General features: G+C 46.5%; 1 protein-coding gene across 1 annotated transcript in view; it reads left to right on the top strand.

The window, feature by feature from the left end:
* Window positions 1-704: 704 nt before the first annotated feature.
* Ak4 (adenylate kinase 4) overlaps window positions 705-15,780 on the top strand; it is a gene marked incomplete in the record, with an annotated part of 82,768 nt that continues 67,692 nt past the window's right edge. Inside the window, 2 exon segments of the mRNA XM_008831062.2 lie at window positions 705-822; window positions 1,225-1,469. Of these exon segments, the coding sequence (XP_008829284.1) occupies window positions 1,325-1,469 (145 nt within the window).

The following is a 15,780-nucleotide window of genomic DNA, read 5'->3' as shown; positions in this document are numbered from 1 at the left end:
AGTGGGGCGTATGTGCTGGCCTATGTGAGGGGCAAGAAGTGAGAACCTCTATTTGTGCTTGGTGAACAGGAGTCTGGGAAGTAACACATCCAGGCCACAGAAGTCCTGGAATAATCTAGGGAGGGGCACGCCCCTCCTCTTTCCCTGGGCACTGGGCTTTGGAGTCAGTCAACGGTTCAAAGCTGCTGCTGTAATTATGGGTGCAGAATTTGATCACTCGTCACAGCTACATCCCAAGTATAGTGCTGGGCCCCCTAATAGGTGTTTACTCCTTTTTTTCCCCCTTGACATAGGGTCTCACTGCCTAGTCCAGGCTGGCCCTCAACTCTGGATCCTCCAGCCTCAGTCTTATGGGATTACAGGCGTGAGCCACTCAGCCAGGTTTTCAAGATGCTTACTTAGCACTGATGAATATAAAAATGAGTGAGTGAATGAATGGTCCTAATTCCAAGCCTCCTTTTTCCATCCGTACCTAGAAAGGTTGCATAATGAAATCGCACAGCATCGAATTTGACGCAGAGTAGGCGCTCAACAAGTTGTGTTTTTCCGTCCCCGGCACAACAGACCGGGTCCCCAGGCGGTTCCTCTCGCTGGCGTTGTCTCCACCTTCCTTCGCCCCCGCAGCCTGGCCCCGGTCGCGCGGGGCACGTCTGCCCGGGGGGCGGGGAGGGGGGCGCGGCGGTGGTGCCGCGGAGCTGAGCTCCAGGCTTACGTAAGGAGCGAGTCCCGCGCGGCCGGCGGGGCTCCGGGACTGGGTTGGGCGGAGGCGGCGCCGCCCAGCGGGATCGGTGCTGGAGTCTCGCCGCGCTCCTTCCAGCGGAGGTGCGTGTTTATTTGGCTGCAAGGAATGAAGGTGGGCCGCTCCAGTCCGCGCGGGCGGCGGCAACTCCCGGGATGCGACAGCGGATCCCGCGCTGCCCACGTGCGGGCACCCGGCTGGGGGGTCAGTGCCCGGCGGCGAGGGTCACGCCCGCCCAGTTTATCATTAGGGATGCCCCGCAGCGGCTCGTCAGGACCGGGCGCGGGTAGTGGGCTGGGGAGTCCCGGGGTGGGGCGGGGTGGGATGGAGGGGGAGACCGGGGTGGGCCTGGTCTACCTCTGACCACAGAGGCAGAGCTCGCCGGGCGGGGGGCCGGGTGCGCCACGGGGTCCAGCCGCGCCGAGGTGGAGGCGGAGGGGCGGGGCCGAGGGCGGGGCCGTCTTCAAACCTCTCCTTCCCTGTAGGGGCGGCTGGCGAGTCCCCGCGCGCGTGCAGGGGTGCTGAGGCCGGGTCTACACACAAAGTTCGTGGGGTGCGGTTCGGCTGCCCGGTCGTCGCCAAGGCATGGCTTCCAAACTCCTGCGGGCGGTCATCCTTGGGCCGCCTGGCTCGGGCAAGGGCACTGTGTGCCAGAGGATCGCGGAGAACTTTGGCCTCCAGCATCTCTCCAGCGGCCACTTCTTGCGGGAGAACCTCAAGACCAACACGGGTGAGGGGCTGGGGCCGGGGAGCGAGGGCCGGGGCGGAGCCCAGTGGGGTCGTCCGGCCGGGAGAGAGGGCGATCTCAGGCTCCGGGGGGCCTGGCGGGCTCGGGTCCCTTCGGCGCCCTGCCCCCGCCCGCGTGTGCCCGTACGTGCCGCGGCGCATGCAGCCAGCCGCCCGCGTTCGCGCGGCTTAACCGCGCCCGGGAGGAGGCCGAGGCTGGCCGGGAGGATGGTGGGAGGTGCTGCATCGAGTGCTCCCGCGTGGGCGAGGACCCTCGGCATCTGGCTGAGCGAGCGCTGGGCTGTCTTTGCCGCCCCGGGAAGGCACAGCCCCTTGGTCCCACCCGCATCCGCCCCTGCCCTGGTCCTCCGAGCCGCGCCGCTCCTTCCCCAGCGGGAGCCGGGGACACCTGTGGGAGTCGCGGCCAGCGGCGCGCGGGGACCCTGCGGCGCGCACCCCTGCAGCCCGGAGCGTGCCTGTGAGTTCGCTGCCTGGGTCCGAGTCAAACAGCCCCCGCCAGCTCTCCCTCCTCCTCCAGCTGGGGCCTGGCCGCCTGGAGACCAGAAGGAGACTCAGTCTGATAAATTGCATTTTGAATTCAGCCTTCCTGGAAGTGGCTTCTGAGAATGTTTCCCTCGGCGGGTGCGGTGGACTTAAGGATGTAGATTGCCTCATCTCCGAGTCTGACAAGTTCCTCCCATATCCCTCTTCTCCTGCTGCTCCCAGTTCCAAAGGAATAAGCATGAAAAGGGCCAGAGAGCCGCGGCAGAGGTGGGCGGAGGTGCTGCGGGACGCTCCCCCTAGGCAGATATGCGTAATTAGCTACTCGCTTCTGAAGTGTGTTACTGTCCGGGGGGGGGTGTCCCCCATTGTTTCCGTTCTTCTCTGTACCCAAGGTAGTTATTGCTGGTTATCTGGTTTTGTCTTTGGATCTGCATTTCAGAAACTCGGGTTAGTGTGAACAGGTGGGTGGAGGACTGCTGGAACGCAGGAGGAAAGCTTTAAAGCAAGTACTTGAAGCGACTGCTTAGGCAGCCTATTCATTACTTCTGTAGCAAGTTTTAAAAGCTAGCCTTTATTCGGCTTCTCAAGGACACTTCTCCTCATACCCAAGTCTAAGACAGAAGTGCTACGTGTGCCAGATTGTATTTTTAATGTTCTCTTAGGGATACTGTTACCTCAAGTGTGTCCCCCTCCACACCACTGGGGATTGAATCCAGATCTTTGCACAGGCTAGGCAAGTGCTTTTACCACTGAGCTACACCCCAACCCTGTCTTAAATGTAAAAATTTTAAATTTATTTATTTATTATGGTCACGCCATGGAGTGTATATGGTGGTCAGAACACAGCCTGCAGGAATAGGAGCTCTTCTTCCACTCTATGGGTCCTGGGAATGGAAGATGAGTCCTCAGGGTGGCAAGTCGTCTTCACACCCTGAGCCCTTACATGTTATTTTGAGATAGGTTCCCCAACCTAGCCTGGCATTTGTGACGCCCCTGCCTCAGCTGGGATTACAAGTGCACCTTGCTCAGTTTAATTCTTTTTCTCTGTTCATCCCACCCACCCACCAGACCATCGTGAATGCTAGGCAAGCACTACCCCTGAGCTACAGCCCAGTTCCTTTATTCCTATTTACTCTTTCAGTATTTGGAATACAGTTTTGAGGGACAGCAGCCTGAGGGTTTGTGTGTAGGTTGTACCGAGGATCTGAAGATGGTTAGGGGAGATAAAGCTAGAGTATCCCAGCCCATTTCATAATATCCCTTGCACCTCAGTTGGACTTGTTCCCATTGGCATGAAGAGGTTCACACTGAACCTCCGGCGTGGACTAAAAAATGGGAGTAGGCTTTATTGGGGGTTGTGGGCTGGCTGGCTGACTTCTCTCACGCCATGCACTTGATCTTGAAGTTATCCCATCCGCTGCCGCGTAGTTAATAGCCCTCATGTTGTTGGAATTGGGAAGTTGGACTGGTGCCCATCTGGTAGCTTGATGTCAGGTGAGCCTAGAGGAAGGAGATGCACACCCCCCTGATGCTCCCTAGGTTGAGGGGGAAGGTAGGCTCTCAGTGCTCCATCTGTCAGACCGTTGGTCTTGCTATGACGCATGAGAGCAAAAGACTTCTGATTGCTCGCTCGGCAGCATTGTCTGTTGAACTAAATAATTGTGCCCTCACATTTATTTATTTAGTGTAGGAATGTTTTACTTGTATGTATTTAAGTGCACTAGTGTTGTATAATGTCCGCAGAGGCCAGAAGAGGTGTCAGATTCCCCTGAAACTGGAGTTATAGACTGCTGGGAACTGAACCCAGGATCTCTGCTAGAGCGACCTGTGCTCTTAACCGCTGAACCATCTCTCCAGCCCCACCCTTTCCACTTTTAAAGCACATGCGATCCGAAACAGCTTATTTCTCCACTTAGGAGTTTTGAAATGAAATTTTTTTACTTGCTCTTCTCTTTTGCTCTAATTTTTAAAAATATTAGTTAATGGGGCTGGAGAGATGGGTCAGTGGTTAAGAGCATTGACTGCTCTTGCAGAGGACCCGGGTTCAATTCCCAGCACCCACATGGCGGCTAGGAACCGTCCTTAACTCCAGTTCCAGGGGACTCCGAAGCCCTCTTCTGACCCCCGCGGCACTGCACGACATGGGTGCACTCGCATACATGCAGGCAATACACTCATACACATAAAATAAAAATAATAAATAAAATAATTAAAAAATTTTTAGTTAACATTCCTCTGTTCTAAAGCTTAGTTTCTGTTCTTTTAAATGCCTTCACTCCTTTACAGTTCCTTCCTGTAGTAAGATGTGATTTTTAAATGTTTAAATTTTCTCTGGGTGTGGTGTCCCAGCACTCGGGAGGCAGAGGCAGGCCGATCTCTGTGAGTTCAAGGCCAGCCTGGTCTATATAGTGAGTTCCAGGACAGCTGGGGCTACAGGGAGACCCTGCTTCAAAAAGACAAGAAAAAAAAACAACAACAAAAAAACAGAACAACAACAACAACAAAAAAAACTTAAGCAAAGAAAGAAAAATAAAAGACCATAGTTTATTTTTTGAAAGTGGCTTGTTGGCTTGGGTGCGTGTAATGCTGCTACATTTTCCTCCCAGATCTGAGTGAGAGTCCTAGGGGCCCACAGTCTTCTAAATAAGAAAACATTCCTCAGTATTTTTCTGTTTCCTGCTGTTTGCTTTCAGCTAACTTCCTGATGGAGAAGCACAACAGCCTTTCTGAATATACACTTTTATAGTTTAAGGTTTAAAGGAGATGACGAAATACAACAGAACCCCAGGAAATAGAACCCTGGTAGCAATTTGAATTGGAAAGTAGCTCAGGCCATCTGCTACAGCCTGGATTTGGGCAAGCTCTTGACTACATAGCTTGCCTCCTGCAGCCACTGTCTGATGAAAAGCTGCCCTGTAGGAAAAAGCCACTCTGCCCTCACTACTCCTGGGAAGGAAGTCTTTTCTCACCTGCCCTGACTGAATCTTTTTCCTTCCTCTGCATGTATATTGTTGATTCTGTTGTAGCTGTTGAATGCAGTTAAAACGAAGGATAGTAAATGTTAATTCATTTGTTGGCTGTGCATCTGCTATGCCAGACTGTTCTAGGTGTTGGGGATAATAACGTTGTTTAAGATAATGTCATGTCTTTGGGCTGGATAGATGGTTCACCAGTTACAAACACCGGTTGTTCTTGCAGAAGATACAGGTTCGAATCCCAGCACCCACATGGGAGCTAACAACTGTCCCTAACTCCAGTTCCAGAGGATCCGATAGCTTCTTCTATCATCCTCTGTGAGCATTGCATGATACGGGTGCACGTACCTACAAGCAGGCAATACACGAATACACATAAAATAAAAATAATGAATAAAGCCAGGTGTGGTGGTGCATGCCTTTAGTCCCAGCACTCGGGAGGCAGAGGCAGGCACACTTCTGTGAGTTGAAGGCCAGCCTGTTCTACAAATTGATTTCCAGAACAGCTGGGGCTAAAAAAAAACCTTTTTTCAAAAAAACCAAAAAAAAAAAAAAAAAAAAGAAAGAAAAATAATAATAAACTATTTTTTAAAAAAAGAGTTCGTAAAAGATAATGTCATGTCTTAAACTATTTATTATTTTATTTTACTTTTTATTTTATTTTATTTTTTTGTTTTATTTTGTTTTAGAGACAGGGTCTCACTATGTGGCCCTGACTGACCTGGAACTCACTATGTAGACCAGGCTGGCCTTGATCTCTCAGAGATCCACCTGCCTCTGCCTCCCCAGTGCTGGAATTAAAGGTGTGTGCCGTCATGCCTGGCCTGGACTTCACCTCTTGAACTGCAGATATCCTGCCTCTACCTACCAAGTGCTGCCCAGCTCAGTTTAATATTTTTATACCTTCTTGGCCATGTTTTACTTCCCACACTGAAATCGGGGTCTGACAAACTATGAAATGCATTTAAAAGGGTTCATAGAGCCTGTGTTAAAGGCACTAGTTATGAATCTTGTGCATGTTTTTCCCAGAAGCCTACACAGCAAGTCCATTCTGTTTAATTAGCTTTTTATTTATGGTGTAAGTTGGTGCTTACAAAGGATTTGAGATTAGCTTCGTGATAGTTGTTTTTTTCTTGGCTTTTCCTAGGTTGTCAGAAGTAGTACAGACCGAGGCTTACAAAATACCATATTTGAGGATGCACCCCCAGGTCTTTCGCTTGTATTTTCTTCAGCACACTTCGTGAGGAAATAGGAAGACTGGCATAGATTGCCAGGAGCTGAGCCCTGCATCTCTCACAAGGAACGCTAGCTTTCCTTCCTGCCTGTGTACATAAAAAACGGACATTTCATAGAATGTATCCCATCAAAAAGTCTGATATTTGGACTGAGGATATAGCTCAGTTGGTAGAGTGTTTGCCTAGTATAAACAAAGCTCAAGTTTGAACCCCAGCACCACATAAATTGGGTATGGTGGCCCATACCTGTAATCTTAGCACATGGGAGGTAGAGGCAGGAAGATCAGAAGTTCAAGGACAGTGTAATGAATTTTGAGACCAGCCTGGGGTATATGAGACCTTGTCTCCTGGCCTGGAGAGATGACTCAGATTAAGAGCACTGGTTGCTCTTGCAGAGGACCCAGGTTCAGTTCCCAGCACCCACATGATGGTGAATAACTCCATAACTCCAGTTCCAAGGGATTCAAAGCCCTCTCCTCTCCTGAGCTCTGCAGGCACTGAGTACACATGTCGCACTTACATACATGTAGGCAAAACATTTATACACATCAAGCTTTTATTATTTTTTATTTTATGTGTATGCATGTATTGCCTGAATGTAGGTAAGTGCACCTGTGTCATGCAGTGCCCACAGAGGTCAGAAGAGGCTGTCAGATCCCCTGCGACTGGAGTTACAGACAGTTGTTAGCTGCCATGTGGGTGCTGGGATTCAAACCCTGGTCTTCTGCAAGAACAACCGATGTTCTTAACCGCTGAGCCATCTCTCCAGCCCCAGCTTTTTAAAAATCTGGTATTTTGTAGGATGAAGTGGTACATGCCTGTGATCCTAGCACATGAAAAGCTGAAGCAGGTAGATCCAGATTAATGTGGGCTACATATGGAAAACCTGTCTTAAACTAAACCCTGATATTCTGTGATAGCTTTCTTTGCTAGGTTTTATCTGAAAGATTAAAATCATGTTTTAAGGGTCAAATAGATAGGGTTATTAGGAAAAGTCACATTGTTCTATCTCTGTTGGATCTAATATCTCACTCAAGTGCGGGAAAATTGGCAGAGTTCCATTTGGGAAGCATCTGGGGTTCCACCGAAAGAAAAGATGTTCAAGAACAAACCTGTTTCTGCTCTTAATTAATATTAACTACAGCTCACACTGGAATTTTGCAGATGGAACTCACATCTCAAATGAGGCTATGGGCTGATTCTCTCTGAAAAGATGACCTCGTTCAAAGGGCTCAGGCTTTTGGGTACTCATTAAGTATAAATGTGCAACTTATGTAAGGGTGAAATTTTCTGAGAATTGGAGGATAGAGGGATTTGGAGACTTGAGTCAGAGTTCAACACTTCATTGAAATTAACTTTAAATGGTTAACCTTTCATGAGTCATCCAGTGTCTTGTTCATTCCAGGATTTTTAGAGAATGCTACACTTTGCCTCCTAGCCTGGGGAGACTCAGGATGAAACCCAAGTAAATTAAGGGTCTGACTGGTTTTAAGACGTCTCTTGAGGGTCTAGGAATCTAGCTCAATTGGCTGAGTGCTTGCCTAGCATGCAAGAAAGCCCTTGGTTTGATCTCTAGTGTCACACAAACAGCCAGTGTTAGCCCACACAGTCCCAGCACTTGGAGGGTCAGGAGTTCAAGGCCATCCTTGGCAATAAGGAGTTCTGGGCAAGCCTGAGCTACATAGACCCTATCTCTAAAACAAAGACAAATAACAACAGAACTTGAGCCTAGGTCTGCATCATTTCTCTTCTAGTTTTTTGAGGGGTTTCTTATGATTTAGAGAACACTATTTGTGTCTTAACATTGTCTTCCTTAGCTTTACATAGTGGTTTTTAAAAAAATTAGTAGCTTTTTCTGATCTAAAGCATGCCATGTAGAAAAAGAAAAGGTAGAAGAAACAGAAGAAGGAAAAATTACCTTGTCTCCATGATGCTTGAAAATGTTAACAGAAGTAATTGTTTTTCTTATCTCTTAGTTTGTATATTCCTCCCCTGTTATGGATTGTGAAAGACATATATAGTTTCCTACTCTTTTTTTGCTTCCTGAGTTCTGGAATGAAAGATGAATGCCAGGCTGGAGAGATGGCTCAGCAGTTAAGAGCATTGACTGTTCTTGCAGAAGGACCTGGGTTTGTAACCCAGCACCCACATGGCAGTTAACGACTAACTGTTCTTAACTCCAGTTCCAGGGGACCCGATGCCCTCTTCTGTCTTCGGCAGGTACTGCATGACATGGACTGTTGTACTTACATAACACTCATATACATAAAGTAAAAATCAATTAACAAAAAGGCGAGTGTCACTACACCCAGCTTTGCAGGTATTTTTTTTAATACCTACTCATATATTCCTTTGTTCATAAGAGTTGAGAGTCCACAAAGAAGGTAAGTAAGTACCTGTGAGATCAATAGGATGCTGTTAGTGTGAGGTTTATGTTACTAGGGAAAAGGAAGTAGCAAGGAGTAGCAGGAGGCCTCTGGTGGCTGTCCTAGGCTGAGGGATTGGGAAGGAGGCAAATGCTCCTTAGTTCACACCATAAAGAATGAATGAGTTTGCAGTGGATTAGGAGTAGAATATTCTGGGGAGGGAAAGGAAGAGCATGAAGGCGCTCCCGTGACAGCAGACATAACCTGAGGAGAAGAAGAAAGGAGATGGGAGTCATACCAGAGTGGTGAGCAGGTGTCAGTCAGGAAGTCTTGAGGATCATGGTAGATAGTTTATTCTAAGGACTTCAGGAAACCATTGAAGGGCTTTAAATGAGACAATGATGTAAATGAATTCCCTTATAAAAGGGAATTGTGTCCCTCTCCCCATGTGGTAAAGTGACTCTAGGTTTGGTAAGTAGTCTATCATTGAGCACACCCCTAGGCTGACTTTTATGTATATGTATTTTGATTATTATTATTATTTTTTTTTGAGACAGAGTCTGACTATGTAGTCCTGGCTGGCCTGGAACTCTCTGCGTAGACCAGGCTAGTCTTGAATTCAGAGATTTGCCTGCCTCTGCCTCCTGAGTGCTGGGATTAAAGGCATGTAGCATGATTTTAATTTTTTTTTCCTAAGACAAGACTGTGCCCTGTTTGGCCTGGAACTTGCTACGTAGACTAGTGTATTTTTGAACTTGTGATCCTCCTGTCTCTATCTCCCAAGTGCTGGGATTACAGGCAACTACTACCCTGTCTGGCTTTTAATTTTGTTTTAAGATTCTTTAAACATTTTTAAAAGATGTATTTTTATTTTATGTATAGGAGTATTTTGCCTTTATTAAGTGCACCCCATGCATACAGTGCCCATATAGGCAAGAGGAGGGCGGCAGTCTTCTGGAACTGGAGGTACAGATGGTTGTGAGCTACCATGTGGGTGCTGGGAACCAAACCTGGGTCCTCTGGAAGAGCAGTCAGCGCTCTTAACTGCTGAGTTTGGTTTCTTGCCCCCACATGGCAGCTCACAGCCATCCATAATTCTAGTTCCAGAGAATCTGATGCCCTCTTGTGGCCTCCAGACACGCACACGGTGCACATATACATGCAGGCAAACACTCACACATACACATAAACATTTAAAAATTAATAAATCTTAAAAGACAAAGAATGTTCTTAGTAGCTAGGTGTGGTGGCTCATGCGTATAGTTGCAGTGTGGGGAGGACGAGGCAAAAGGGTGGATGCTAATTGAGGCCAGGCTGGGCCAGAGTAAGATCCTGTCTGAAAAACCCCACCAGCCTACAAACAAAGTGTTCCCATAAGGAGTCAGAGGGTCACGAATTTGAGACCAGCCTAAGAGTATAGAGTGAGAACAGGATTGTATATAATTAAGAAATGTTTTTTAATTTTATGTGTATGAGTATATTGCCTGTATGTGTGTAAGTGTACCCGTTTTGTTCAGTGCCCGCAGAGGTCAGAAGAGGGCATCAGATCTCCTGGAACTAGAGTTACAGATAGTTGTTAATGGCCATATGGGTGCTGGGAATTGAGCCCAGTCAGTGCTCTTAACCACTGAGCCATCTCTCTAGCCCATGATTGTATATAAATTATTGGACAAATATAGTTTCTTTCTTGAAATAGTTTCCAAGGAATAAATCTACTGGGCTCAAAACAATTTTTATTTTTTGTTGTTTGTTTTTGAGCAGAGTCTCCCTGTAGCCCCAGGTGGCCTGGAACTTGTTATATAGACAAGGCTGGCTTGGATTTCAGAGATCTACCTGCCTCTGCCTCTGCCTCCCAAGTGCTGGGGTTAAAGGCAGGCACCACTATACCCAGCCCTCAAAACAGTTTTTAAACAGTAAGGGCAAAAACTAGAGAAGAAAGTTGTGTTTTTGTTGTTTTAAGACAGGATTTCATATAACCCAGGTTGGCCTTGAACTTGGCCACATTGCTGAGGATGACTTTGAACTTCTGATCCTCCTGCCTCTGTCTCCTGAGTGCTGGGAATTATAGGTGTGGCCACTATGCCCAGCTTCCATACCAGGCTTTCAATCTCTTTAATGTCTGGCTTGATTGAAGAAAGTGAGATTGTCTTTGGCTCTGTTAATCTGTGTTACAGTGTTGGAAGACACAGGATCCTCACACTTTGAGACTGGCCTATTTAACTAGTCTGTTAGTGGGAACTGAGATTATTTATACTCTTCTAGTACACAAAGCACACAGCAGTGAATGCTGTGGTGTGTCTTGCTATAAGTGTTTAAGTGCCAGGCAGTGCTGGCTTGTGAGATGAAAAGCGGTGAATCAAGGCTTGTTCTCTGAAGGAGCTGCTCAATATTGCAAGCAGCAGGCAAATGAAGAGAGGAGGAGGCAGCAGCTGTTGCGGGAGGTGTATGCCTGGCTCTGGGGCCACGGGGAAAAGATCAGTGTTCAGTGTTTCGGATGAGGGGGTGGGACTGGAGAATACTTTTTGACAGGGTCTCATTCTGTAAACTCCGGCTGGCCTGTAACAGACAACATAGTCCACGGTAACCTCATCCTCATGAGTATTGGGATTCCCCATCTGGTTTGAGAACATTTGAAAATAATATTTATGAGAGAGAGAGAGAGAGAGAGAGAGAGAGAGAGAGAGAGAGAGAGAGAGAGAGAGAGAGAGAACAGCTTCTGGGAATTTTTCTCTTCCTTCCACTTTATGTGGGTTCCAGGGATTGAACTCAGGTAAGTAGACTTGTGTGACAAGCACTTTACCCATTGAACCATCTCACTGGCCCTTGCTGGGAAACAGGTGATTGTTAAACTGAATTTGACAGATGATACCAACTATCTAGTGAAGAGGTGGGTTGTTGCCACATCATACCTGGGACTCTTCCTCCTCAGCTCCTGTCCATTAGAGTGTGTGGGCACACCTCGTAGAGCATTGTGTTAGTCTTTATAAATGTCTGTACTGTCAAAGCAAAGGGTTGTTCTGTTATTATGGTGTCTTGCATGTATTAAGCAAACACTGCAGCTGAGCTGAACTCCAATGCAAGGACAGGTTTTCTCCATGTTACGTCCTCCCGCTCCCATTGCCTGTGCTTTAAGATGCACATAAAAATAGCCTATCATGGGCTGGAGAGATGGCAAAATGGTTAAGAGAGCATACTGCTCTTATAGAGGGCCTGTGTTCAGTTCCCCAGCACCCATTTCAAGCAACTCATAACCATGTAACTCCAGTTCCAGGAGGATGTAGCATCTCCACTCTCTCTGGGCACCTGCTCTCATGTGTACATACATGTAGACACACACAGACAGATAATTAAAATTAAATATATCTTTAAAAAATATTGTATCCTAGTCTATGAAACTGAATTTTCTGAAGTTCAAGCCTGGCAAATAATCATGAAACTGGTTAATTGGGGTTCAAACTTTTAGTTACTAATAGACAAGTTATAAAGATTCATTGTGTTACCTGTTTGCCAAGTGAGTTATTAAGTAGCGTTGTATTGTACTAGTCTATATTTGCTGTACGTGTGATGATTTGTGGGCTTGGAAATCATGATGTTTCCCTTGTTAAGTTTCCATGTGCCCCACCCCATAGGTCAGACATTGAAACATTGACTTTCCTTAGCAAATTGAATTTTCTTTTAAACATAAGTAGTCAGTAGAGACTTTCTAGGGTTGTTATCTGTGCCACCCTCATCCCTCTGCATTGACATTTAATTCTTCTTGGCCTTTCAGACACAGTACAAAAGGTCTCGTTCATACAGTCTCATGAAGTCCAATTGGATGGCTGATGTTACATTTTAACAGTCTCACCTCCAAGCCCTGAGAACACTTGTATTAGTTAAATAGTCTGGCAGCAGGCACCCGTTACTTAGCCAGACCAGTACTTACTTTGGAAATATTGTAGTTAGTCCTGTTCATCAAGTTCTGCCCAAGAAGCTAGAAATTAACTATTTTCTAAGTGTTTTTCTAAGTGTAAAAAAAAGTGTTCTAAGCACTTTTTTTTTTCAGCATTTATAGGATCCCATCTGACACTTTGTAGTTCTTGGGACTTGGTCCTATCCAGTTCCAGTGAGCACAGCACCTGCCAGACTGGCTAGTATACCTGTTAGTTCTAATCTACACACCTGTCTACAAAGCAGCTGTTCTTATTTTATAATTTAAAAATAAATACATGGTCTCAGAAGTTGAGTAACTTGGCCTGGGTCAGACAGCCAGAGAAGCTCACATCTAAACCTGGGGTTTTGCAACTAGAGTTAAACTGAACTCATGCTGCCTTCCCACATTGGAAGAGCTAGTGGGCTGTGCTTGTTGGGTGTTAGAAGTACTGCTCTTTTTTGGGGGGGGGGCGTGATGAGACATAATCTGACACTGTCCAGTATGGTCTCAAATTCCTGATCCTCCTGTCTCTACTGCTTTTTTGTTGTATTTGTTGAGACAGGGTCTTACAGCATAGCCCAGGCTCACCTGCAACTTGGCGAGATTAGATCCTCCTGCCTCAGACTCTCAAATACTGGGATCATAGATGGGTGTCACCCAGCCTGACTAGAAATGATACTGTGATACAGTGTATCTTAATCTGTTTCCACTTCTATGTGTTTCATTCTGTACTTTAAAGCAACAGAAATTTATTTCATACAGGTGTGGATTAGAGACAAGGTCTTACTATGTAATCCTGACTGCGTGGCTACAACTCAGTATGTTTCCCAGACTGACGAACTTGATCTTCCTGCCTTGGCCTCTTGAGTGCTGGAATTACAGGTGTGTGTCACCTTTACCTGCAGAGCTATCTTGCTGGCCCTTTATTTTGATTTTTTTTGGCGCATGCTCTCAGCATGTAGCTTCAAGGCTAGCTTTATACTAGTGATCCAACCTCCTGCCTCAGTTTCCCACTGAGAGCTGGAATTGCAGGCTTTCCCACCATACCCAATTTGAAAGTTGTCCCCTACACCCCTAGCCTTGAAACTTTTTTTAATAGGGGTGGTAACCCCATTCTTGAAGGAGATCAGATGACCTTTAAAGGCCTCATCTTTTAACACTGTCACATTGGCAGTTAATTTTAAACCTTTGGGTATGGGGGCACATTTGACCTAAGCACAATGGATGGCAGAGAATCATAGCAACCAAGCTTTCCACAGGTGTGTTGAAGGCACTTTCAAGTCAGGAGGGTAAGGCAGCACACACTTCAAGTGCCCGCACTCAGGAGGCTGAGGCAGGAGGATGGAGAATTCCAGGCCATCTGGGCTATGTAGTGAGAACTTGACGTAGAAAACAAAAAGGTAGGCTATATAGGTATGTCGAGTTTTGATGTTTTGCCCTTAAAACATTTTTAAAAACAACTCTTAAGAAAAAGGAGGCACCACTCCCATCCAAAAAAGGACCTAAAAGGTCTAAAATAGAAGCCATCTGTGGTTGTGAGGAGGTAGAAACTTTTTTTTTTTTTATTATAACAGTATGTGTTTTGGATTGTTTCCGGAGCCTGGTGTTCCTTCATTAGTCATTTGACAGAAGTTTCTGTGCCAGCGTTAGGCATGGGGAGGCATACACGCAAAACTTGTTCTCTGACCCTGAGTGCTTATGTTGTAGAGTTCAAGTTGTAGGTCTCACTGTGTTCGGGCACATGTGTGGTGGAATGTTGAGGTCACAGGCAGGGTGGGTTGGCCATTGTTCAGATACCCTCTTCCTCTCCTGGAATGCCTTCTCTTTCTGCAAATCAGCCAGATTTGAGTCTCCTCAGTTCTGTGAAGCTTTTCCACACAGTTATAGCTACAAGTGGTTCTTTTCTGGAACTTCTTTACACCACCTGCACCTCTAATTTGGTGTTGGTGATCTCTGTCCAGATAATAATATCTGCCCCTTCCCTTTTAAAAATTAAAAAAAAATTTTACGTGTATGAGTGTTTAGCCTATATCTATGTAGGTGCACCTGTGCCTGTTATGCCCACAGAAGCCAGAAGAGGGGAGTTGAATCTTCTGGAGTATAGACAATTGTTAGCTGCCATGCGGTTCAGGGAACCAAATCCCAGTCTTTTGCAAGAGCAGCCAGTGCTCTTAACCACTGAGCCACCTTTCTGTACCCTTACCCCCCTTTTTTGAGGTAGGGCCTCACTGTATGACCCTGGACAGCCAGACATTCTGTGTGTCAGTGCTGGAGTTGAAGGCATGTACCTCTCTACCTTGGCCCTTTTTGTTATTGTTGTATTAAACTTCAGTTATAGTCTCTTACCCATGAGTAGTAAATTAGTAAATTCATTAATGGCAGTGAGTTCAAATGTTCCTTATGGGAGGTGGGAGATATAGGATTAAAATGGGGACAAGTAGGGGACTTCTTACATCTTATATCCGAAGTCAAGTCTTTCAGAGGAGATGTTTAAGCTGAGCTCTGAGTGGAGTAGGAGCCATTTTGGGACAGAGGGACCTTTATTATTTTATTATCATTATTATTATTATTTGGCCTTTTTGATACATAGTCTCCCTATAGCCACAGTTGGCCTGGAACTCACTATGTAGACCAGGCTGGCCTTGAACTCACAGAGATCCACCTGCCTCTGCCTCCCAAATGCTAGGACTAAAGGCGTGCGCCACCATGCCCAGCTGACAGAGGGATCTTTGAAGGAGAGGAGCTAGTTGAGATGGTTGAAGAACAGACTAGAAGGGTCAGGTTAACCCAGGGACTTTTGAGGCATGGCTAGGGGTTCATTATAAGGGAAACCCGTTTCTGTTGCTGTTGTTAATATATAAAACAGCTTTCCTGAGAAAACTTGCACACAGTAAAAGTTGCTCTTTAAAAATGTACAAATTAAAGGTCAGGGATCTGGCTCAGCAGATAGAAGTGCTTGCTGTTCCTGCCCAGTGACCTGAGTTCAGTCCCTGGAACCTAGGTACCCATGTCAAAACCAGAATGTGATGTCTGGCACGTATCTGTGAACCCAGCACTCCCACAGGGAAGAGGGAGGCTCTTCTGGAGGCTTGTGGACCGGCTAGCCTGCAGTATGTAGCACAGTGACAGAAACGAGAGACACCCTGCCCGAAAACAAAATGAAAGGCAAAACCTGACTTCTGACATCTACATGTATGCTAGGACCCTAGTGAGGCCCAGCGTGTGTGTGCCTCCCAAATGAAACTAGGCCTAATGGCACAGGGCTACAATCCCAACTTCTTCTAAGGCTAAGGCAGGAGAATTTTGAATTCAAGGCTAGCAT

This window comes from Nannospalax galili, unplaced genomic scaffold, assembly GCF_000622305.1.
Source record: "Nannospalax galili isolate Female #2095 unplaced genomic scaffold, S.galili_v1.0 scaffold553, whole genome shotgun sequence".
NCBI lineage: Eukaryota > Metazoa > Chordata > Mammalia > Rodentia > Spalacidae > Nannospalax > Nannospalax galili.
This window is presented reverse-complemented; position numbering and strand designations above follow the sequence as displayed.